The 24805-nt window shown below is 47.4% G+C and overlaps 2 protein-coding genes across 5 annotated transcripts in view; one reads left to right on the forward strand and one right to left on the reverse strand.

The window, feature by feature from the left end:
• FBXL13 (F-box and leucine rich repeat protein 13) overlaps window positions 1-13603 on the forward strand; it is a 94227-nt gene extending 80624 nt beyond the window's left edge. The window contains exons 18-22 of one of the 4 annotated variants that reach the window (XR_005660692.1): window positions 4471-4554; window positions 5767-5901; window positions 10331-10494; window positions 10611-10801; window positions 13145-13332. Coding sequence is in view for 3 of the 4 variants with exons in the window: in XM_029077950.2 (XP_028933783.1) it covers window positions 4471-4554; window positions 5767-5901; window positions 10331-10494; window positions 13145-13334 (573 nt within the window). In the remaining variant the exon portion in view is untranslated. Of the gene's footprint in view, window positions 1-4470; window positions 4555-5766; window positions 5902-6006; window positions 6165-10330; window positions 10495-10610; window positions 10802-13144 lie in introns of those variants that run through there. The other 3 variants (XM_029077950.2, XM_029077955.2, XM_029077953.2) reach the window with 3 other exon arrangements.
• A 3218-nt stretch (window positions 13604-16821) lies between these two features.
• The window catches only part of FAM185A (family with sequence similarity 185 member A), a 38017-nt gene continuing 30033 nt past the window's right edge, over window positions 16822-24805 (reverse strand). Inside the window, exons 6-8 of the mRNA XM_039913848.1 lie at window positions 23596-23691; window positions 19864-19998; window positions 16822-17040 (exon numbers count right to left, since the gene is read on the reverse strand). Coding sequence (XP_039769782.1) covers window positions 16979-17040; window positions 19864-19998; window positions 23596-23691 — 293 coding nt within the window. The 3' untranslated portion in view covers window positions 16822-16978. The remainder of the gene's footprint in view (window positions 17041-19863; window positions 19999-23595; window positions 23692-24805) is intronic.

Raw genomic sequence — 24805 nt, forward strand, 5'->3', positions numbered from 1 at the left:
GGGCTGGCCAGTAGTAGGTGATCAGTGAGGTAAGGTAGGAGGGGGTGAGCTGATTGAAGAGTCAATCAAATCAATGGTATCTATTGAACACTTACTATGTGCAGAGAACAATACAACAGAACTAGCAGATACGTTCCCTGCCTGCCCATAACGAGTTTACGGAAGATTAGACACTTCAGCTGTCCTGAAGACCTTCATTTTAGCCCGAAGCTCGATTCCATATTGGCACCACGCTCTTGTCAATCAGCTAAAGGGCCATGGCAAAAGAGCCGAGAAACAGCGTGGCCTTGTGGCTAGAGTACCGGCCTAGCGCTCAGAAGGATCTGGGTTAGAATTCTAGCTCCACCACTTTTCCACTCCATAATCTTGGGCAAGTCACTTCACTTCTCTGGGCCTCAGTTGCCTCATCTGTAAAATGGGGATTAAGACTCAGAGCCCCATGTGGGACAAAGACTTTGTCCAGCCAGATTAGCTTATATCTACTCTAGTGCTTAGTTACAGTTCCCTAGCACATAGTAAGCGCTTCACTAATACCATAAAAAAATGTGGACTCTCTAAGATTCTTTTCAACTTCTTGATAGATTGGTTTTTCTCCCCTCATAAAAATTGGCTGCGGACACATCTATTTCTAGATAACCTTATCCCTACAATGGATACCACTTTGAATGAACCATTGTTTCTGCCAGAACGTCCCCGGCACTCTCTTCCCTTCCCCATCAGACCCACAATGGCCAAATAGGGATCTGGAACCCTGGTCCGGCCTTCCTGCCCAAACCTCATTCAAGTGATTCAGAGTGGGAGCATAGAGGGCGGAGGAGGAATTCTCCGATCCCCATTCCCACCCAGAGGGGTTTGGAGGGATGAGCACGGGCTTTGGAGTCAGAGGTCATGAGTTTGAATCCCGGCTCCGCCACTTGTCAGCTGTGTGACTGTGGGCAAGTCACTTAACTTCTCTGTGTCTCAGTTACCTCATCTGTAAAATGGGGATTGAGACTGTGAGCCCCACGTGGGACAACCTGATTCCCTTGTGTCTACCCCAGCGCTTAGAACAGTGCACGGGACATAGTAAGCGCTTAATAAATACCAACATTATGAGCGAACCTCTCCCCTTGTTTGTTTATTTTTTTTTAAGCGCTTACTATGTGCTTGGCACCGTACTAAGTATTGGAGTAGATATGAGCTAATCAAGTTGGACCCAGTCCCCGTCCCACATGGGATCACAGTCTTAATCCCCATTTTACAGATGAAGTAACTGAGGCCCAGAGAAGTGAAGTGACTTACCCAAGGTCACAAAGCGGATTTACCACCCCACTTCCCTTTCTGCAGGTGGAGGGGGAGAATTAGGCTCATTATGAAGACATCACAACAAGGAGAGATGTGATAGGCATACTGTAATCCCAGACACAGTATATACCTCATCACCACAACACATCTGGACCGCTTCACATCATGTCTGGTCATAGGGATCTTACGTGGCTCCAAGGGGAAGAAAGCCCTCGGCAAAGCACAGAGACAAAATCAGATAACACGTCCCGCCTCTTTTAGTCACTGCACGAAGCAGAGCGTTGGTTAGTGGGATGAGGCGATGCTCGGGGAAGAGCCCCCAACCGCCGCAGCTGGATGGAATTTCCTGCCGCTCGATTGCCGAATCCCATTCGCCGAATGTGGCGTCGGGCCCGATGATCTATTTATTATACAGAAGGGACTCCACTCCCATCCTCCATCCGCTCCTCCAGCTGACCAGTCCTGCTGTGGCTTTGACCCAGATTAAGTGATGGCCTCAGGTTGTAGAAGCCAGGAGCCATTCTAAATCTCCCTAGAGATTGTACATATTGTACATACTTGTAATTTATTTATTTCTCTCAATGTCTGTCTCCCTCTCTATATTGTAACCTTGTTGTGGGCAGGGAATGTGCCTGTTTATTGTTATAGTAGATTCTCCCAAGCACTTTGTACAGTGCTTTGCATGCAATAAGAGCTTAGTAAATACTATTGAATGAATGAAAGAATAGAAAAAGAGACATACGGCTGAAAAATATTCCGTCGGACAACGGGCAGCTGAAGGTGGGCCATGGCAGCGCCAGTTTAGGTTTGAGTTTTTGGCCGTTCTAGATGTGTCCCTGTCGTCAATGTCGTGCATCTAACAAGAGGGAAGTTTGATTTTAAAGAAAGATTTAGTGATGAAAAATTGGATTAGAGTAGTTTCATGGAAAATATATATATTTTTGGTATCTGTTAAGTGCTTACTATGGACCAGGCACTGTTCTGAGTGCTGGGATAGAGATGACATAATCGGGTTGGACACAGTCCCCATACCACATAGGGCTCAGTCTTAATCCCCGTTTTACAGATGAGGTAACTGAGACACAGAGAAGTTTAAGTGACTTGCCAAAGCTCACAAAGCAAACAAGTGGCAGAGCCAGGATTAGAACCCACATCCTTTTGACTCCCAGGCCTGTGCTCTATCTACTTAGGCCATGCTGATAATAATACTAATGATAGTTATGATGACGATGATAATAATGGTATTTGGTCACAGTCCCTGTCCCACACAGGACTCAATTAGGAGGGAGTACAGATATTTAATCCCATTTTATAGATGAGGCAACTGAAACACAGAGAAAGTAAGTGACTTGTTTTAGGTCACAGAACAGGCAAGGGACAGCTGAGATTAGACTCCTGGTCCTCTGTGTTGGAGGCCCATGCTCTTTCCACTAGGCTATACTGCTTCTCACAAAATAAGAAATGATAGATGGTCCATCCTCAAACATGAGGCCAAAAGGCTGGCACCACGTGGTCCTTTGGGCATCCTGAGGCCTCTGTCAGAGATGCAATCCTGGGCTGGATGGACCGCCGTTCACAGCCACATCTCACCTTGCTCATGGCCAGAGGTGCTCTGCAGAACAATTGTGACTTGGTTTTAAAAACAGAAAGAAACCCCCAACAGTTGAACATTGAAGTTAGTGAGTTTCTCTCAAGCACCGATCACAGAAAAGTAGGGTGGCCTAGTGGAAAGAATCACAGGCCTCGGAGAGAGAGGACCTGGGTTTTAATTTTGGCTCCTCCACCTGCCTGCTATGTGGCCTCAGTTATCTCATCTGAAAAATGGGGAGAAAATGAATCAATATGATCAATCGATCATATTTACTGAGCGCTTACTGTGTGTAGAGCACTGTACTGGGCGCGTGGGAGAGGACGTTATAACAATATAGCGGATGCATTCCCTGCCCATAGCGAGCTTACAGTTTAGAGGGTACTTAATCTCCCTTCCCCTTAGATGGTGAGCCCCAGGAGGGACCGATATTATGTCCAATCTGCTTATATTGTATAACCCAGTGGTTTAGTACAGTGCTTGGCCCAGAATAAACACTTAGCAAATACCACAATTACCACTGCTATTTTTGAGTGAAGAAATTGGACAGATCTAAGTGCTTGTTATATGTATATATAAATCTGTGGTGAATGACTTCTAAGTTCATGCTGGGACACGTTAATCATTTAGTCCTCAGAGAATAAAACATGCTGACCCTTTCTCAAAAATTGGGCCAGAAGACAAGCCTCATATCTCTTCCTCTCTGTTTATTACCTCAACTCTTTCTCTGCTTCTATTCTCCTGAGCCCCACTCTGAGCTGACTCTCCACTCTCTCCTTTCTCCTATCCTCAGCATAACAGCATTCACATCTGGAACCCAGAACATATGCCCAGATCTTACAATCCTTTGTTTTTTTTTTTGGTTAGGGTTTTTTTTTGTGTCCTCTCTAGGGCGCCTGGGACAGCATGAAGTGGAATCATGAATTTTCTGGCAGTCCTGTCCACACGTTAGGGCTGCAGGGTAAAGTGGCCACCCTCATTCACTTACAGAGAGCTTAGTACAGTGCTTTGCACACAGTAAGTGCTCAATAAATATAATCGAATTAATGAATGGGAAAAAATCGGGGAAAAGCCTGTGAAGTTGGAGTTAAAACAGAATTAACTTTGGGCTCGATATCACTGGTTTGCAGTGCCAGGATCCTCGGGAAGAAGTGGGAACTGTGTCCAACCCGATTAGCTCCTATCTACCCCGGCACTTAGTACAGTGCCTGGCACATGGTGAGGTGCCTGGCACATGGTGAGCGCTTAATGGATATCACAACAGAGACCTGGAATGGGGTTTTACGGACAGAATTTTGGAAGAGGAAGCGGGGAGTGTTGTTCAAGGTGTAGGCAAATGAAGCTGGGGGGATCTTACTGCAAGGCAGCTCCCTAGGGCCCTGGTAAAATGGGGATTATGGCTGTGAGCCCTGTTTGGGATAGGAACTGTGTCCAACCTGACTACCTTGTATCTACCCCAATAGATACAGTGCTTGGCACTAGTGCTTGACCTGGAAGACAGGAAATACCCTTTCTACTACTTTCAGCTTTGCTCAAGTCCATTTAAAAGGATTGTCTGCTTGAAGGTGCATAAATGGTGACTGGATTATCGTTTGCAGGGTTTGGCAGCCCTCGGCCAACATGGAAAAATAAAGCAGCTCACCGTGTCCGAATGTAAGAACATAACAGACCTGGGGATTCAGGTAAGATGATCCTCCTCCAGAAATCAGAAACTTGGAGGTTTTACCTCAGAAGGAAACTCAACCCTAAGCCATCTAGGCATTCCTGCTTGGCTTCTGCTCTAGATGATCTAGTTCATTACTGAGGGACTTTGGACCAGCCACTTAATGTCACAGTAGTAGTAACAGAATCAATCAATCAATCTATGGTATTTACTGAGTGCTTACCATGTGCAGAGAACTCTACTAAGCACTTGTGAGAGTATAATACAACAGAATTAACAGACAGGTTCCCGGCCCACAACGACCTTGCAGTTTTAACGCCACAATTATTATTACTACAATTATTATCATTATCTTTTTTACGGTATTTGTTAAGGGCTTACTATGTGCCAGGCACTGTACTAAGCACTAGGGTAGATACAAGTTAATCAGGTTGGACACGGTCCCTATCCCACATGGGGCTCACAGTCTTCATCCCCATTTTACAGGTGAGGTAACTAAGGCCCAGAGAAGTGAAATGACTTGCCCAAGATCCCACAGCAGACAAGTGGTGGAGTCCGGAACAGAACCCAGGTCCTACTGACTCCCAGGTCCGGGCTCTTTCCACTAGGCCATGCTGCTTCTCTTATTATCTTCAGAGGAATAGCTCCTTGAGGGAATGGATCATGTGTACCTACTCTTGTGAACTCGCCCAAACACTCAGTACAGTGCTCTGCAACCAGGTGCTACTCAGTAAATACCATCGATTGATTGACTGTCTAAAGACAGCTCTGAAAGAACTGGCATACCTGCATCAGGAAGGATTTAATTTAGACTCAAGGAAGAGCTTCTCTCCTGCAGGGAGTTACGGGATCCTGATGACTGGACATCACAGAGGTGCATCCATGTTTGACTATAGCTTCAATCTCATGGCTCGGCCCATGGCTTAATGCCTAGAGCCCGGGATTGGGAATCAGAGAAAGTGGCTTCTAATCCTGGCTCTGCTACTTGTCTGCTGTGTGTCCTTGGGTAAGTCACTTAACTTCTCTGTGCCTCAGGTCCCTCATCTGTAAAATGGGGCTTAAGACTGTGAGCCTCACTTGCGACCTGGAATGTGTCCAAGCTGATTACCTTGAATCTACCCCAGCAGTTAAAACAGTGCTCGTAATAAGCACTCAACAAATGCCATTATTATCATTATGATTATTAAGATCGGCAGCTGGGTGGGCGATGACTTTAACTCTCTGTTTGTAGGTGTTCTGTGAGAATACAACAGCCCTGGATTACCTGGATGTCTCTTACTGCCTCCAGCTGTCCTGCGAAATGGTGAAAAACGTGTCCATTTATTGCCATAAGCTGACAGCTCTCAATATCGCCGGCTGTCCGAGGGTACGTGCTGAGCGTTAGGGAGAAGGGTAGAGGGTGCGCCGGCCCAGAGGACTGAGTTAGTCGAGCCCGGAGACCCGCCTTCCTTTCCTTTTCTTCCAACTTTAGTTTTTCACGGAAATGAGGCCCGCGACAGTCACGGGAGGGAACCAGGAGAGGCATCGCTGGGTTTTGTGTTCAAAGCAGTGCAGCCTAGCGGAGAGAGCCCGGGCATCGGACCCGGGTTCTAATCCCAGCTGTTCCACTTGCCTGCTGGGTGACCTCGGGTAAGTCACTTCACTGCTCTGGGTCTCCTCGGTTTCTTCGTCTGTAATATAGGGGGTTCGGTACCCATTCTCCCTCCTATACTTAGGGCGAGAGGCAGGGACTGTGACCGATCTGCTTTTGTTGTATCCACCCCCTACTCGGTACAGTGCCTGGCACAGAGTGAGTGCTTTCCAGGTGCCACAGATCTCACGGCAGATCCCCTCAGGTGTGGATCCTGGGGCAAAAGAGTGTTTTTGGAATTGCCGAGACAGTGGGAAGATCGTATCGCGCCCGACCCAAAGACGTGGCTCTGGACGGGGCTCTGCCCCTGCTCGGGAACAGGCCGCCGGTAGAGGATGCATCAATGCCAGAGAGCAGAGGCCGATGAGGGGCGGCGATCAGTGTTACCCAGAACCCAAAGCAGCTCCTCCCCCTGTTCCCTGCCCCACGAGTGAGGAGGCCGATGGTATCCAGGGAGTGGCTCCACTTTCCCTAACTACAGACGACAGCGTTATGGGAACAGAGCTAACTTTATGAGCCAGGCCCCCCCCACTGACTAATAATGATACCTCTATTACTACTACTACTAATAATAAATAACAATGACTACCGAGTAATAATCACCAAATCAATTATTCACCAACATTAGTATACTAATTATTAATAGCCATAATTTGTAGTACCGATTTTAATTAAGGAGTAAATCAATGATTAGTGCTAATACAACAATCACTGATAATTGTATTATTAATTACATCAAATAATCAATAATTACTATTATCATTGTACTTCTTAAATGCTTACTATGTGCCAAGCACTGTTCTAAGCGCTGGGGGTAGATACAAGTTAATCAATCAGTGGTATTTATTGAGCGCTTACGTTGTGCAGAGCATTGGCCTAAGCGCTTAGGAGACAACAATAAAACAGAATAAGGAGGCACATTCCCTGCCCCTAACAAGCTTACAGTCTAAAGGTTGGACACAGTCCCTGTCCCACATGAGGCTCACAGTCTAAGGAGGGAGTTGTATTAATAATAATAATTATGGTATTTGTTAAGCACTGACTATGTGCCAAACACTGTTCTAAGAGGTGGGGTAGATACTAGGTAATCAGGTTGTCCCATGGGGGCTCATGCTTTTAAACCCCACTTTGCAGATGAGGCAACTGAAGCTCAGAGAAGTTAAGTGACTTGCCCAAAGTCACACAGCAGACAAGTGGCAGAGGTGGGATTAGAACTATGGCCTCTGACTCCCAAGCCCGGGTTCTTTCTGGTGGTGCTCCTTATCCCACGGGAAGAGCCCTTCTCTCTGCCAAGGGACCCACAGAGCAAGAGACCCAAAATGACGGTGCTCAGAGAGCGCTCTGCCCACATTTTATCCCAGCACTGCCCAGAGCGTGGAGGGATGGTGCTCACATCCTTCCCCCCCACACCATCTACTGCACAGCTTTTGTTTAATAATTACAGTACTGGTTGAGCGCTTCTAGGTGCCAAGCACCGCTATGAGCGCTGGGTTGAATTGGACACAGTCCCTGGCCCATTTGGGGCTCGCAGTTTATTCCCATTTTACAGATGAGGTAACTGAGGCCCAGAGAAGTGAAGTGACTTGCCCACGGTCACGCAAAAGATAAGTGGCAGGGCCGGGATTAGAACCCAGATCCTCTGACTCACAGGCCTGGGCTCTATCCACTAAGCCACGCTGCTTCACCTAATGTAGATGTCTGTACATATTTGTAGAAGCAGCATGGCTCAGTGGAAAGAGCATGGGCTTTGGAGTCAGGGCTCATGAGTTCGAATCCCAGCTCTGCCACTTGTCGGCTGTGTGACTGTGGGCAAGTCACTTCACTTCTCTGTGCCTCAGTTCCCTCATCTGTAAAATGGGGATTAAGACTGTGAGCCCCACGTGGGACAACCTGATTCCCCTATGTCTACCCCAGCGCTTAGAACAGTGCTCGGCACATAATAAGCGCTTAACAAATACCAACATTATTATTATTACATATTTGTGTGGTACGTGCGCTTGGCATAACCCCTCTAATGAGTCTCTGGCTAAGTCAAAATCGTCATCTTTGCCACTGCATAGGTCTAGTTCATTCATTCAGTCGTGTTTATTGAGAGTATATTGTGTGTGCAGAGCACTGTACTAAGTGCTTGGGAGAGTACAATGTAAGAGTAAATGGACACGTTCCCCACCTCAGTAAGCTTACAGTCTAGCAGGGGAAAGAGAGATAGTAATATAAATAAATAAGTAAAAAATGACAGATATGGACATAAGTGCGGTGGAGCTGGGAGTGGGGATGAACAAAGGAAGCAAGTCAGGGCGGCGCAGAAGGGAGTGGGAGAAGAGGAAAAGGGCACTTAGTCAGGGAAGGCCTCTTGGAGGAGGACGCCCTCGATAAGGATTTGAAGGCGGGGAGAGTCACTGTCTGTCGGATCTGAGGAGGGAGGGCGATCCAGGCCAGAGGTGGGATGTGGGTGAGAGGTCGGCAGCGAGATAGATGAGATCGAGGCACAGTGAGAGTGAAGCGTGAGGGCTGGGTTGTGGTAGAAAAGTAATATTAATAATAATAATGGTATTTGTTAAGCATTTACTATGTGCCAGGCACTGTTCTAAGCGCTGGGGTAGATACAAGGTAATCAGGTTGTCCCACATGGGACTCACAGTCTTAATCCCCATTTTCAGATGAGGGAACTGAGGCACAGAGAATTTAAGTGACTTGCCCAAAGTCACACAGCTGATAAGTGGCGGAGCCGGGATTAGAACCCACGACCTCTGACTCCCAAGTCCGGGCTCTTTCCACTAAGCCGCACTGCTCCCCAAGGTGAGGTGAGGTAGGAGGGGGCAAGGTGATTGATTGCTTTAAAGCTGATGGGGAGGAGTTTTTGATGTGAAGGTGGATGGGCAACCACTGGAGTTTCTTGAGGAGTGGGGAAACACGTCCTGAGCTTTTTTTGTAGAAAAACGATCTGGGCAGCAGAGTGAAGAATGGACTGGAGAGGGGGGAACAAGGAGGCTGGGAGGCCAGCAAGTTGCTATGGTGAGGTCGAAGGACGGCTCCTAGGTGGTCGGCTTCACCTATCCCCTTCTTCATTTTCCAGTTGGTGCCAAGGACTGAATTGCCTCCAGGTAGCCTCTGCTCTTTCCCCACTATCCCACCCTTCTCTTGGGGGGCCGTTTCAGCACCCCACACCCCTACTCGGGGCAGCCATCTCAACAGTAATCCTTTCCTGGCCCAGCAATCCACAGAGAGTCTACTGGTTTCTGCCCTGGTCCCTGATCCCACCCTGCTTCAGGAGGCAGGGCAAGAGGGTGGAGAAGGAGAGTTCCTTCACTCATTCATCTTATAGAGGCAATGATATTTCTTCAGTGGAAATACCGTTTAAAAGCTAAAGTTAAAAAGCTCAGGGATGGCTCAAAGATGGGCGCAGGAAACTGAATGAGATGAAATCTCAAATCCCAAAGGGGCTTTTTTAATCAATCAATCAGTGGTATTTACTGAGCACTTACTGCATGCAGAGCACTGGAGTAAGCCCTTGGGAGAGTACAATATAACAATAAACAGACACATTCCCTGCCCATTATGAGCTATTCCGGTGCTCAGTGCTTAGAAAGTGCGAGTGGGTAGGACCCGAGTTGTAATTCTGCCTCCACCACTTGTCTGCCATGTAACCATGGGCAAGTCCTTTCACTTCTCTGGGCCTCAGTCACCTGAAAAATGGGGATTGAGACTGTGAGCCCCATGTGGGACAGGAACTGTGTCCAACCTGATTAGCTTGCATCTACTTGCACCCATATTAAGCATGGAACAACTACCAATCAATCAATCAATCAATCAATAAATCCCTTCTCGAAGCCCAACTACTTTCCCCATTCCTGGTTTATCCTCATCCTGTTTTCAGCTTCTAGCCCATGGCTTATTACCTTGCCTGGGATATAGCAAACGCTTAACAAATACCGTAATACGCACCCACATACACCCACACACACACCCACACACACCCACACCTCCCTTCGCTCCCCGTAAGCCCCCAAGGGACAGGAACCGGATCTAATTCTCAACTGTATATTCTCTCCCAGTGCTTCGTACAGGGCTCCATACCCAGTAAGCACTTAGTAAATACTATTAGACACACCCAACACCAACAACGACAAAAATACCCTCTGCCAACCTTACATCATGCCTGCAGGTGACCGACATCGGCCTACAGTTCCTGTCGGAGAACTGCCATTACCTGCACACCTTGGACGTCTCCGGTTGCATCCACCTCAGTGACAAGACCATTAAAGCCCTCTGGAAGGGCTGCAAGGGCCTCCGGATCTTTAAGATGCTGTACTGCCGACACATTTCCAAGTAAGAGCGGGGAGCCGGGTTCCGGCTTTAGAGCCTCGGAGGACACAGGGCAGGGCGCGGCAGACAGTGTCATTGACGCCCGTGGGTTTTCCGAGGTCAGAAAATCAGTGTTTTAGTTTTACAGCTTGAAAAAGTATCCTGAGTACAACTACCAAGATGATCTGGGTCAGGTTGGCCATTTTGTGGATCCTGATTTAAATCTAGAGCCTCTTGCAAACGATCTCAGGCTTGGGAGTGGGCAGACGTTGGAGGAGAAGGATCCTGTTTTGCAGACCAGTGAAGTGACTTGCCCAAAGTCACCCAGCAGGTAAGTGGTACAGCCGATATTAGAACCTCCCAGGTTCTCTGATTCCCGGTATTTTTTCCTCCAGGCCACACTGCTGCTCATTACAGCGCAAAGCCATTAATTCCCAAATGCGTCTCTTAAGGAATCAATAAGGAGTACTACCACTATTTAATGCCCTAACAGGACATTTGACCCTCCAATCAGCCACAGCTATCAGAATGACAAGAAGGCCCAATCTATTCTCGCAGTCCCACAGTTCTCCTGAACAGAGTGTGAAATCCCCTGTTTATTCCATGAGCAGGTTTAAAATATGGGTAGCGCAATCCACGTTCTCAAATCCTGACCGGTGGCTTGAAGAGACTCCGTCAGCTCTCTCTCCACCTACTGATCTTAGCTCCTCTCCCACTATGACCCAGCTCTAACTCTTTGCTTCTCTCAAGTCGATCCACCTCCCTACCTTCTTCTCCTTAACCTTCCCCACCAACACCTTGCTTACACCTTTATAATTACAATAATAATAAAAAATAACTACTATTATGGTACTTATACCATAAGTACCTCCCCCTCCCTCCCCCTGACAATTCTGTATCTCTGGGAACTCGGTCAGTCCTTTCTGAAAGCACAGTAAGCCAAGATCGTAACTGTTATTATTATCGTTATGGTATTTGTTAAGTGCTTACTATGTGCCAGGCACTGTACTAACAGCTGGGGTAGATACAAACAAATCAGGTTGGACAAAGTCCCTGTCACACGTGGGCCTCACAGTTGCAATCCCCATTTTACAGATTTTAACTAATAATACTAATTGTGGTATTTGTTAAGTGCTTACTATATGCCAGGCACTATACTAAGCACTTGGATGGATCCGGGCAAATCGGGTTGGACGCGGCCCCTGTCCCTCATGGGGCTCGCACTGTTAATTGCCGTTTTACAGGTGAGGGAACTGAGGCCCAAAGAAATGAAGTGATTTGCCCAAGGTCAGACAGCAGACAAATGGCAGATCAGGATTAGAACCCACAACCTCCTGACTCCCAGGCCCATGTTCCATCCACTATGCCACAGTGCTTCTCGTCCAGTTAGCCAGACTCCGAGGGTGGCGGTTCTGGGGCGGGTTGAGCTGAACTCCTACCGGGTAACTGTTTGCCCCTCCCTTCATCCCCATTCCCGGCTGGAGCCTAAGAGAGGTCCGGGCTAACCAGGGAGAAGCCGCGTGGCCCAGTGGATAGAGCACGGGCTTCGAGTCAGAAGGCTCCCCCTTCTGCTGTGCGACTTCGGACCAGTCGCTTGACTTCTGTGGGCCTTAGTTCCCTCATCTGTAAAATGAGGGATTAATTTAATCTGTAAAATGGAGATTAAGACTGCGAGCCCCATGGGGGACCTGGACTGTGAACAACCTGATTAGTCTCTATCTCCCCCAATGCTTAGTACAGTGCCTGGCAGTGTTTAACAAATACCATTTTAAAAAAAAGGGGAGGCTGGGCAGCTTCTGTAGGTCTGAGATCACCAAGAGATAGGGGTCTCTGTGGAAAGCCCATAAGGGCAGGCTAAATTAGCCCCTCTCATGAACTCCAATCCTGCTGGGTAGAGTGCCTGGCACACAGTAAACACTTAACAAATACCATAATTATTATCAGGGATAAGAGGACCAGGCTTCAACCCTGGCACCCGTGCTTAGTGCCCGGGGGAACCAGGGGACGTGGAGAGAGCAGCAGCTGGTTGTTCTGAATCCTGTCCCTACCTCTGTGAGCTGGGCACTGCTGATACTTACTCAGCTGGGGTCTCCCGGGCCAGAAATATCCCAACTACGTGACCAAAAGCGGGTCTGTCCACATCATCCCAGTCACTTCACTTCTCTGTGCCTGAGTCACCTCATCTGTAAAATGGGCGATGGCACTGTGAGCACCATGTGGAAGGGGGACTGTAATCAACCCGATTAACTTGCATGTACCCCAGCGCTTATTACTATGCACCATGTGTGGAAAGAGCCTGGGTCCGGGAGTCAGAGGAGCTGCGTTCTAATCCTGGTTCCACCATTTACGTGCTGTGTGACCCCGGGCAAGTCACTTCACTTCTCTGTGCCTCAGTTTCCTCACCTTTAAATGGGTGTCCTCCCTCCTACTGTGAGTTCCACATGGGACAGAGACTGTGTCTGACCTGAAGAACTTGTATCTACCCCAGTGCTTACAGCAGCGCTTGACACATCGTAAGTGCTTTAATGCCACGTGAATAATAGTAATAACAACTATAATCATAATAATGATAATAATAACCATTCCTGCCTGGTGTTTGCTCTGGTGAAAACCTAGCTTCTAGTGCGAATGGCCAAGGGTGATTGTGAATCACTCCATTTCTTTTTTTTTTCAGAGCAGCGGCTTCCAAACTTTCAACCAGGGTCCTGCAGCAGGAATACAATACAGAGGATCCCCCGCTGTGGCTGGGCTACGACTCTGAAGGGAACCCTCTCTTTCCCTCCACGCCGCCCAAGGCCCGGAAGCTCCAGAAGCCCCTGCCTGAGTCACGGGCCCCGTCTGACCACAGAAAGAAGAGTCTGTAATTTCAACATTTCCTCCAAATCAGATTGTGAATCACAAAATGTAACCATCCTTGCGGCCAGTTTAACCCTCGCGGGGAAGGGAATTTTCCCGGTGATCCTCGATGAGCGACTTCTCCCTTTGGCGGTTCTTAGGGAGAGGGGGCGAACTCCGTCGGATTCCCGTCTCCTTTTGGCTGGGACCCCGGGTTCGTGTGGAGCAAAAAGGCTCTCTGTCCTTTCGCAGAGGCGTTGCTAGTTTGCTTTCAGAAATAAAAAAGAAAAAGCCTTTATTTTTTTTCTGTTGCTCAGATTTCTCACCTTAACGCGACTCACAGTTACAACTGATTTATCACCGTTGAGGGTTGGGTCATGGATTGATTTATCTCTGATCAGACCGGTTGTTAATACTGAGTTTGGACAGCGAAGGAGAGGGGTGAGGCAGTCGTTTACCGTGTGATGTGACCCGGCGTCAACCTCACGAGAGAAGCGGCGTGGCCTAGTGGACGGAGCCCTGGCTTGGGAGTCAGAAGGAGCTGGGCTCTAATTCCGGCTCTGCCACTTGTCTGCTGCGTGACCTTGGGCAAGTCACTTCACTTCTCTGGGCCTCAGTTCCCTCATCTGTAAAATGAGCCCCAGAGCCCCTGTGAGCCCCACGTGGGACAGAGACTGTGTCCAACCTGATTAACTTGTATCTATCCCATTGCTCAGAACAATGCCTGGCACATAGTGAGTGCTTAACAAATACCATTTTAAAAAAATAAACAACCTAAAACACAGCAGGCTCCGAATAAGGCTCGAGCTGAGGATGGGTCTTCAGGTGAGACAAGGGAAGCAAATCAGGTAAGGCTCCCCCCTTTACATCTTCCTTTCCTTCTTCTTTCCCTTATCCCAGAACACCAGGTGGCTACGGAGAGAAGAGCGGGGATTTACCTTTTACTAGAAAAAAACTAAGGAATCTTCTGTTCCCCGGGACAGGTTGCTGGTGGGAGCGGGGAGTGAGGAGAGGGAACGTTTTAAGTTGCGGGAGAGAACGTTTCCCTGCCTGGGAGAAGAATACGCACATTTCAGGGAAGTTGCCCCATTGGTCCCTCTGATTTAATAGGTACAACCCAGCGGATAAGCCCCTTCCAAACTCGAGCACGCTCTGTCCGTGCCCTTGGAGGAGTGTGATCAGAGAAAGTGAACTCAGCACTGAGACCACACATTCTAAGCCGTTTTCTCATTTCAAAGCCTGTAAGCTGAGAGGAAAAAAGAACCAGGGAAGGCTTTCAGGCCAGATGACAATAACAATAATAACTGTGGTATTTGTTAAGTGTTTACTATGTGTCAGGCACTGTACTAAGCGCTGGGGTGGATATAGGTAAATTGGGTTAGGCACAGTCCCTGTCCCACATGGAGCTCACAGTCTTAATCCCCATTTTACAGATGAGGGAACTGACGCCCAGAGAAGTGAAGTGCTTGCCCAAGGCCACACAGCAAACAAGTGGCTGAATCAGGATTAGAACCCACAACTTTCTGACTCCCAGGCCTGGGCCCTATCCCCTACGGCACGATGACGGTCGAGTGTTGGCAGTGAGGCAGGCAGTGCTGTAACCTTAACAGGGAATCCTGACGGGGTGAGGTGGTGGGGAGGGGAAGCCTTAACCAAGCTCCCACATAGAAACTTGGAGGAAGGTGAGGTGATTTTCCAGCTCCGGATGGAGGAGTGGATTGGCCTGAAATTCCTGGAAGGGAGGTGGAGAAAAATGCAGAAGGCCAAATTCAGCAACATACTGGTAGAATCCTCACAGGTTGGATTTCCTTCTTAGGCCAGTGACCAGTGGCAGGGGGAGCCTGTGGGGAGCAGGTTTTGCTTCCCGCTTCCAAGGGAGAAGAGGCTTATGGTCCCTCTAGACTGTAAGCTCGTCGTGGGCGGGGAATGGGTCCGTTATACTCTCCCAAGCATTCAGTACAGTGCTCCGCACACAGTAAGTGTTGGATAAATACGACTGACAGATTTTCGAGTTTGGTATAAGGAGCACGTCATTCTTGTGGCCTCTAGACCTTTAAGGAGAAGAACTGGGCGAGGGTCTTCTACCTCCCCAGACAACAATGACCTGGAGGGGAGGGGATCACAGAAAACAAGAAGCACAAGCGAATGTGGGCCAGGAATGGTGTGGCATTCTAGGAATGAATGTGGCCCGTCTTCAATCACGTCTAAGCCATTCCCACAGCAGCTGGGCCCGCTACACATCAGCGATTTAAAGGAGGCAATCTCTGGGGTTCCCCGGGGTGGCATGGCGAGAACCGGCAGCCTCACCTTGTGGGCACGGCCAGGGCAGGGCGGACTCCTGGCATCTGGTGGTTCTCGCCGTTCTCCGGCAGCTCAGGGGGGCTGTAATTGCTCCACGAGCACTTTCGTTAGTTTGGCTACAGAACGCATGACTTGCCAAGAGGAAGAAGACGTGTGCAAGGATGGGGCGGCCGGAAGGGGAAGGCCTGCTCTGGTTGGCTCCCTCTAGCCCAATGGCAGAAAAACAGCAAAGATGGTGACAACCGAAAAGTCAAACAAGTCCGTGGGACAGAGAGGGAAATCTTGGAAATGGCTCTGGAGATACCAGGAAAAGGGTGTCTGAAGGATGGATCCTTGAGCTCGGAGTTCAGGTGGGGTGGGGAGTTTGACAAAGATTCAAAGGAGGGAGCAAGCAGCTAGTCACCAAGGCAACATAACTCATCATCATCAATGGTATTTACTGAGCGCTTATCGTATTTGGAGCACTGTAATAAGCAGTTAACTCAAATAGAAATAGGGCATTTCTCCCTCTAATCAATCAATGGTATTTATGGAGCATTTACTGTGTGCAGAGCACTCTCCCAAGTGCTCAGTACAGTGCTCTGCCCGCAGTAAGTGCTCAATAAATACTATTGATTGGGTCCTGGGGTGCAGGAGATTGCCATTTGGCTGAACTGAGAGCCCAGCAGCCAAAGATGCAGGCACCCAAAGTGTTGAGAACATAAAGTCTGCTATAATCGTGACCCTTGTGGCTTTTCGTTGGCTTCTCCAATGGCTTTATTTTTAGCTGTAGGAGAGAATGTGTGCCTGCCTGGGAGAAGAATGAGCATATTTTGGGAAAGTTGTCTCATCGTCCCTTTGATTTAATAGGTAAAAAAATCAAGGGGACGAGCCCCTTCCAAACTTGAGCACGCTCTGTCCGTGCCCCTGGAGGAGTGTGACCAGAGAAAGAGAACTTAGCCCTGAGACCTGCAAGTTCTGAGCTGTTTCCTCATCTCACGGCCTGGAGGTTAAGCTGAGAAAAAGGAACCAAAAAAGGGTTACTTTTCGCATGACAGAATTTGCAGGATTTTCAAAGTTTTGTTAGAAACTAGATACTTTTATGATCTTTTTTTAAAATCACATAAAGTGCATGGATCTGTTTAGTTTTGCCAGAGACCTGAAGGTTCCCAAAATGGAGAGTTGTTTTCACTTGAAAGCAAGGAAGTTCATTAATAAATGTCATGCTGCAGTGAATGTCTTCTATCCTTTATACATCATATAATTACATGTACATTGCCGGAGTGAGGTTTTGGGCTTCCATTTGCCAGGCTTACTTTGGTGAAAACTTTCACATATCCACCAAGTCCACAGATGATTCTATCTTGAAGTTATGTTGTTCTCTTGGCTGGCCTTAACAGGAATACTTGTCACAGCAGTTTGTCACATACTGCGGTGAATGTCTTCCGTCTTTATCTATCAGATATAATTAAACAGATTTTAAATTTATATTGCCACAGTGAGCTTTTGGATTTCCACTTGCCAACGGTTACTTTGGTGCAAACTATCACATATCCATTCAGTCTACAGGTGATTCTACGTTGAAGTTAGGTTGCTCTCTGGGATACTTGCCACAGCAGGTCTGTCACACAATGGCTAGACTAAAACAATCACTTCCTAATAACGGTATGCCCTTTTTAGTGTCTTCTGGAACTCCGCTGTTCATGAATTGCTCTTTTTAACAACTGAACCCGTCAGCCACTGCCGAATTTCAGAGACTGAAACCAGCTCTGGCTCTCAAGAGTCACAGTACCATTTTGCGCCTCGGCCTTGATCCATTTTTCGTTTTCCTTTGTTTGATTCATGTGTCCCGAAACACAGAATTGTACATGTTGGTTTTTCTGGGAGGCAAACCACCGACCAAGAATACTGGAGTTTCTGCTGTGTGCAAAGCACTACACTGTTTGGGAAAGCGCAATGGAAGTGATGGATACGGTCCTTGCCTTCAAGGAGCTTACACGTTAATGGGTGCAGCAGAAAAAACAAATTCTTTTCGAATTGTGGAAGTAAGAGGAAAACGAGGACACGTGTGGCATTTAAAAGGGTAAAGATTAAATGTATGCAGAAATAAGTGAATGAGGAGCATGTGCAAATCAATTTATAACACCTTCCCAGTTGTCTGTGAAGCTAACACAACCACGCAGCAGCAGAGAGGAACCAGCCCGAGAGGATATTTCTGGACCAAACCAGAAGGAAACTACATTCAGCACGGGTCCGGGAGTCAAGAGGACCTACGACAGGCTTGACCGGACCAACTCTATTTTGTCAGCCAAGTCACCACTAGCTCGAAGCGAGCACGTCGTGGTCGGCAGATGTCCGGGATCGCCGACAAGGAGTAGAAGATCCCCAGAGGGCAGACGTGGTGTATGGCTGACAGAGAGGGGAAGGTCTCCCGGGAGGAGAGGCACTCTCCATCAGCTGTCCTGATTAGCCAAAAACGTGCCATCTTCGCCCATTCTGACTGGAAAGTGGGTCAGATACCCTATAAAATGGCCACCCAAAAGACAGCTCTCCGTAGTGGTACAAGAGCGCTGCTGGCTGGTCTAATGCTCGTCCTTCCGCACACTTTGGGACATCTGCTCTGCGATGGTCAGTGGCAGTAATGCCACGAGGAAGTCACTTGCCATGTGAGTATACCCTGCTGTTGAGTTAGATAGAGCTAGGGGTCCCCCTTAGGATAACTGGAATACTGGATGACTGACAGGTGTGTCCCTTAAGGACCCGATACTTGCTGTATGGAGATGGAAGGAGTCCTGGTAAACAACCAGGATGGGCACAGCCTAGTACTAGTCTCCTACAATAAACAAACAACTTCTCTGGCTATTTAAATTTAATGATTACCCTCCAGGGGCCAGACAATTTAGAACATTCCAATAAAGCGGTTTGGAAATAGGCCTCTTGACCTATTCCACCCTATGTTGCTACAAGCAACTGTCACAGATCGTCTCTGATTTCTTGCAATATCTTTGGCCTAGATCTAAAGTGAGCACATTTGACTCAGCCCCAAGTTCCAAAATGCCTCTTGGCAGGAAGATAAAGATACAGGTAGGGGGTTGGAATGTCCCAGTATTGGGTATTTTGATCTATTTCCATTGCCAGGGAAGAGGAAACATTTGGTTTTCTGTAGTAACAAACCAATTAAATTAATTCATTAAAGGAATGAATTCTTTCCCTCCCTCACAAGGGGGATAGTGGGGGAAAAGGCAGCTTTTTCAGGTCAGAGGGAAACTGATTATGTATCATTTCATTCATTCATTCAATAGTATTTATTGAGCGCTTACTATGTGAAGAGCACCGAACTAAGCGCTTGGAATGCAGTTCGGCAACAGTGTCCCAAAGGAGTTTTCTCTCTAAGTCCATCGGCTGTCTTAATCACATTCTTCCTTATGTCCTTTAAACCGGGCTAAGCGATTGAACGGAGAAGAAAGGCAGAGTGGCCTACTGGATAGAGCATGGGCCTGGGAGTCAGAGGGACCTGGGTTCTAATCCTGACACCACCACTTGTCTGCTGTGGGACCCACAGTAAAGTGACTTGCCCAAGGTCACACAGCAGACAAGTGGTGGACCTAGGACTAGAACCCGGATCCTCTGAGTCCCAGGTCCGGGCTCTCTCCACTAAGCCATGCTGCTTCTCCTAAGGTCTGCACCCCTGGCTGTCCCAGCCAAGAACCTCGCAGAAGTGGGTCATAGGGGCTGTTCCCCCACTCGCTGCGTTCCCCCACTGGGAGTCCCCGACTCCACCGCTCCCCAGAGGCACAGCTCAGCTCGACCCCGACTTCCTCTGGCTCGATGGGACCCTTGGCTACTTTCATTTCTGCACTTGCATCGGGCTGCTTGTAGGAGATATGAGTAGCTTTGTTGCTTTGCCAGGTTAAGAAAAAAAACCCACAAATCACATTTACAAGAGTAATTTCAAGTTAAGGGATAACAGTGTTGATGATTAAATCTGCATGATTTAATGAGGCCTAACGGAAAATGATGGCGTTAAATGACTGAAAGGGAGGGAGACAAAAAAATGTTCAGAAGCAAACACACTCTCAGATCCCCGCCTGGACAGAGATGGTTTCGTATGTCGATTAAGAACAACGGACTAGACTGTAAGCTCATTGTGGGCAGGGAATGTATCTGTTTCTAGTTACACTGTACTCTCCCAAGCGCTTAGTACAGCACAAAGTAAGCGCTAAATAAATCCAACTGACTGACAGAGCGATTTATCGAAAGGCCCCGGAGCCTTCTTACCAGTGATCACTACCCCGTCATCTCTGAAGACCTGAGACATTTCTTGCAGTTGGATTTCTGGCTTCAAGTCCACCTTGCTTCCTGACAGGCAGATGCCAGCCTGCAGAGAGGATGGCACCTTGAGGATGATGCTACCTGGAACAGAGTGAGATGGTTATCATTCTTTTGTCACTTATTAAGCGCTTAAAATTTACCAGAAATGATACTAACCACTGGGGTAGATCCAGGCCCATCAGATTGGACACTGTCCACATCCCCCATGGGGCTACCAGTCTTAATCCCCATTTTACAGATGAGGGAACTGTGGCCCAGAGAATAATAATTTGTTAAGCACTTACTATGTGCGAGGCACCGTACTAAGCGCTGGGGTGGAGATAAGCAAATCGAGATGGACACGATTCCTGTCCTACTGTCTCAATCCCCATTTTACAGATGAGGTAACTGAGGCCCAGCGAAGTCAAGTGACTTGCCCGAGGTCCCACAGCAGACAAGTGGCAGAGCTGGGAATAGAACCCAGGTTCTTCTGACTCCTAAGTCTGTGCTCTATCCAGTAAGCCATGCTGCTTCTCAAGTATCTACCTCAGTGCTTAGAACTGTGCTTGGCACATAATAACAAATACCATAACTATAAATAATAAATGGTGTCTATACATTTAGAGCTAAGCCTATAACACGTCTGGATCGGAGCCAAAATGAAGATCAGTTCACTCCCAGGGAGCCTGGCTGATGAGGGTATGTGGGATAATGGTCAGAAGATTCTGCATCCGGTGGCTTCCCTGGAATCTTCTCTCCTGGGCGGGATGTGGTCTTTGAGTCGCAGGTCTGGTTTACACTAATTGAGAAGCAGCGTGACCTAATGGATAGAGCATGGGCCGGGTGGAGCCAGGGGATCTGGGTTCTCATCCCAGCTCTGCCAAGTGTTTGCCGTGCGACTCATGTGAGTCCCTTCATTTCACTGTGACTCAGTTTCCTCAACTCTAAAATGGGAATTGACTCCTACTCCCTCCTGCTTCCCAACCCCCCACACTGTGAGCTCGTTGGGGGCAGGGACTGTCACTGTTTACTGTTGCACTGTACTTTTCCAAGCACTCAGTACAGAGCTCTGCCCATAGTTAGTGCTTAATAAATACGACTGAATGAATGAAATACAACTGAATGAATGGACTGTTAGCCCCATGTGGGAAAGGAACTGTGTCCAACCTGATTAACTTGTATCTACCCCAGCGCTTAGATCGGTACTTGGCACACAGTAAGCGTTAACAAATACAATAATAATATTAATAATAATGCTAATAATAGCAATAACAGCAACAATAATAACAATCCCCAATCCCCGTGATACCAGGTACACGAGGTCAGTCGGAAGAACCTGCAAGTGAGACTACTGAACGTCTAGATTCCTTTGTCAACAATGAAGCGCTTTCACGGACTGAATACAAACTCTCAACCAGGAGAGAACTCCTCTGGGGCAGAGCAGAGCAGGCTCTTCAGGGTCTCCGCTACTTGAACAAGACCCTTAGGCTGAAACTCATCCTTTCAGGGAGCGGAGAGCGTTCTTGGACAGGCCTCAAGCTCCTCTGCCTCTGCTCCCGTTTGGATTCTCTGGCTCCGAGTTTGCAATGCTCATGATTTTCTTCCGACCCATTCAAGAGCGCGTGCAAAGCGTCCCTTGCGGAATCACCCCCACAGAGATGGGCGACCTTTTTTTTTGTTTTTTTCCTCCCTCACAGAGGAGCCCGAACAGATCAGATCTGTTACAGGGAGGCAGTGGCGGAGCTGCAAAAGGAAGCCGGGAATCTGTGCTCTCCATTACGCCACAAAATCCCCCATCACTGTCTGCGATTTCTGCCAGCCCAAGGGCTATTCCCATTTGCAGGGTGAAAACAAATGAGCCTATAATCTTGGTCTCGGTTACCTTCACCTTTCTGCCAGTAAATGGGCCCAGTGGGAGAAAAAGCAGGATTGCAATCCTAGTAAGGCTGCAGTACCCTGAGCTACTTCTAAGTGGGGGTTTGTTGGAAGCATCTACAGGACTTTGACACGCAAATGAAAGTTGGACCCAGAAAGCTCTAGTGATTGGTTTTTTCTTCTCATCAGTTCACGGCCAAGAGCTCCGGATCACTATATTCTTTCAGGTTCCTACTGACCCGTCACCAGGATAACTGAGATTCTGACAAAGGCTTCTGGGACTTGGGCCAAACTGATGATTCCCGTTCCTGTCATTAAAGTATGAAACAGGGTTAGGAACTGTCTTCTTTTTAAACCTTTATTTATGAGAAGCTTGGATATGCATAGAGCATGGGTCTGGGAGTCAGAAGACCTGGGTTTTAATTCCGCTTCCAGCACTTACACGCTGCAAGCCACTTAACTTTGCTGGGGCTCAGTTCCTTTATCTGTAAAATGGGGATGAAGACTGGGAGCCCCTTGTGGGACAAGGACTATGTCCAACCTGATTAGCTTGTATCTACCCAGGCACTTAACCCTGGCACACAGTAAGGCTTAAATACGATTAAAAAAAAAAAAGAAAAAAAAAAGCCAAAACATGATCTTGAGTCAGAATTTCCACATTTCCAAAAAGGATAATTTAATTTGTTTCTCACTTTGACCCAAATTTGTGCAATCAATCAATCAATGGATTTACTGAATGCTTATGCTTTCTGCAGAGCATAGTACAAAGTACATGGAAGACAGTTTTAGAAAAATGGGGAAATTTGGGGAAGATATCCAAGTGGTGGAGGAGCCCTAGGCATCGTCAGGACTCAGAGGACTAGGTGGACTCTGGCATAGAGAAACAGCATAACATTTTGGACAGAGCACAGGTCTGGGCGTAAGAAGGCTGTGGATTCTAATCCTGCCTCCATCACCTGTCTGCTATGTGACCTTGGGCAAGTTACTCACTTCTCTGGGCCTCAATTCCCTCATCTGGTAAGTGGGGGCTGAGAATGAGAGCCCAACGTGGGGAGAGGGACTGTGTCCAACCCGATTTGCTTGTATCTGCTCCAGCGCTCAATATGGTGCCTGGCACATGGTAAGCACTTCACAAATACCGTTATTATTATTATTATTATTATTATTCTCCCTCTCTGTGGGTGCAGGAACAGTGGGAGAGAGGCAACCTTACCCATCACCTCCCTTTACTGAAGGCCTCCGGATTGCACGCAGAAGCAGCGTGGTCTATGGGAAAGAACACAAGCACGCATGGACTGTGTCCAACCTGATTAACTTGGAATTGATTCAAAACCCCATCAGCAACTTGCTAATGTGCACAACTCCGTTGTATTTTCCTCTCCCAACAGCTTAGCAATAATAATGAAAATAATGATGCCATTTGTTAAGCGCTTACTATGTGCCAAGCACTGTATTGCTCGATAACTACAGCTGATTGATTTATATGCCTGTTTCAAATTCACCAACTGATTTTATTGAAAGTCCCAGATGTCTTGGGGGTTGGCCCCCCATTTTACCGATGAAGAAACAGATTGATTGACGATTGACTGATTCCCCTGGGCAACCCTATAACCCAACGTGACTCACGAGGCCGGGATCTTTTTCATCTACTACATCGCTTTATGCCTTTTTATGAACGTCATTAGGTTTCACCAGAATTCATTTTTCCTCAATAACTCTTTCAATATGGATGGGATCATTTTCCAATTTTCCATCTGTTTCCCGAATGTTACATAAATCCTTCCTTACATCATACGTTATAGCACAACGTTCCACTTGGCTAACCTTTCTGGGATTTCAAGTCTACTTTCCCCACTTGGCTGACATACACGTCTATGGCACCCTGATACGTGGAGGCTCTCAGACAGCCAGATGATGAATCTGGAGAGGAAAAGCAGAAAAAAAAGGACCTGAAATGAGTCATGGCACTCAGATACCACACATTCAAGTATAAGCAAAACTATTAGAGTCACAACATAATAACATAAGCATTTGATGTTCACTCCAGCCCCACAGCACTTCATTCAATTGTATTTATTGAGCGCTTACTGCATGCAGAGCATTGTACTAAGAGCCTGAGAGAGTACAATACGACATAACAGACACATTCCCTGTCCACAACGAACATATCATTATACTCCACTATTTCCCCTGTCTGGAATTCATTTTAATGTCCATCTCCCCCTGAAGACTGTAAGTCTGTCATGGGCAAGGAGTGCAAATACCGACATTGTTGCATTTTACTCTCTCCCAAATGCTTAGTCTGTCAATCATATTTATTGAGTGCTTACTGTGTGCACAGCACTGTACTAAGCACTTGAGAGAGGACAATATAACAATAAACAGACACATTCCCTGCCCACAAAGAGCTTACATCTAACACTTAGCTTCAGTGTTCCTCCTTCATCTCTAACTTTCTCTCTAGCGATCCATTCTACATCCACATAGGCCTAGGAGTCAGGAGACTCAACTTCTAGTCCCAGCTCTACCCCTTATTTGCTGTGTGACCTTGGACAAGTCACTTACGCTCCCTGTCCCTCAGCTTCCTCATCGGGAAAATGGAGATAGCTCTTCTTCCTACTCTTTGACCGTGATTCCCATGTAGAATGAGGACTGTGACTGATTTAATTTGATCTAGCAACCCCAGTCTTCAGCACTGGACTTGGCACATAGTAATCGCTCAATAAATATCCTTGTTATTATTCTGAAAAATGCCTTTTGAACCTTCTGATGATTCTGACCCCTTCAACTTCCTGTTGTGACTACAAATTCCATATGCTCTCACTCTCCGGGTGAAAACATTAGTTTTTAATACCATTAGGCATCTCCATCAGGTTTATTTTTATGGTATTTGTTAAACATTTACTATGTGCCAGGTACGGTACAGAGCATTGGAGTAGATACAAGCTAATCACGGTTGGGACACAGTCCCTGTCCCATGTGGGGCTCCAGTCTTAATCCACATTTTCAGATGAGGTAACTGAGGTACAGAGTA

The sequence above is a fragment of the Ornithorhynchus anatinus genome, chromosome 13 (assembly GCF_004115215.2).
Source record: "Ornithorhynchus anatinus isolate Pmale09 chromosome 13, mOrnAna1.pri.v4, whole genome shotgun sequence".
Taxonomy (NCBI): domain Eukaryota; kingdom Metazoa; phylum Chordata; class Mammalia; order Monotremata; family Ornithorhynchidae; genus Ornithorhynchus; species Ornithorhynchus anatinus.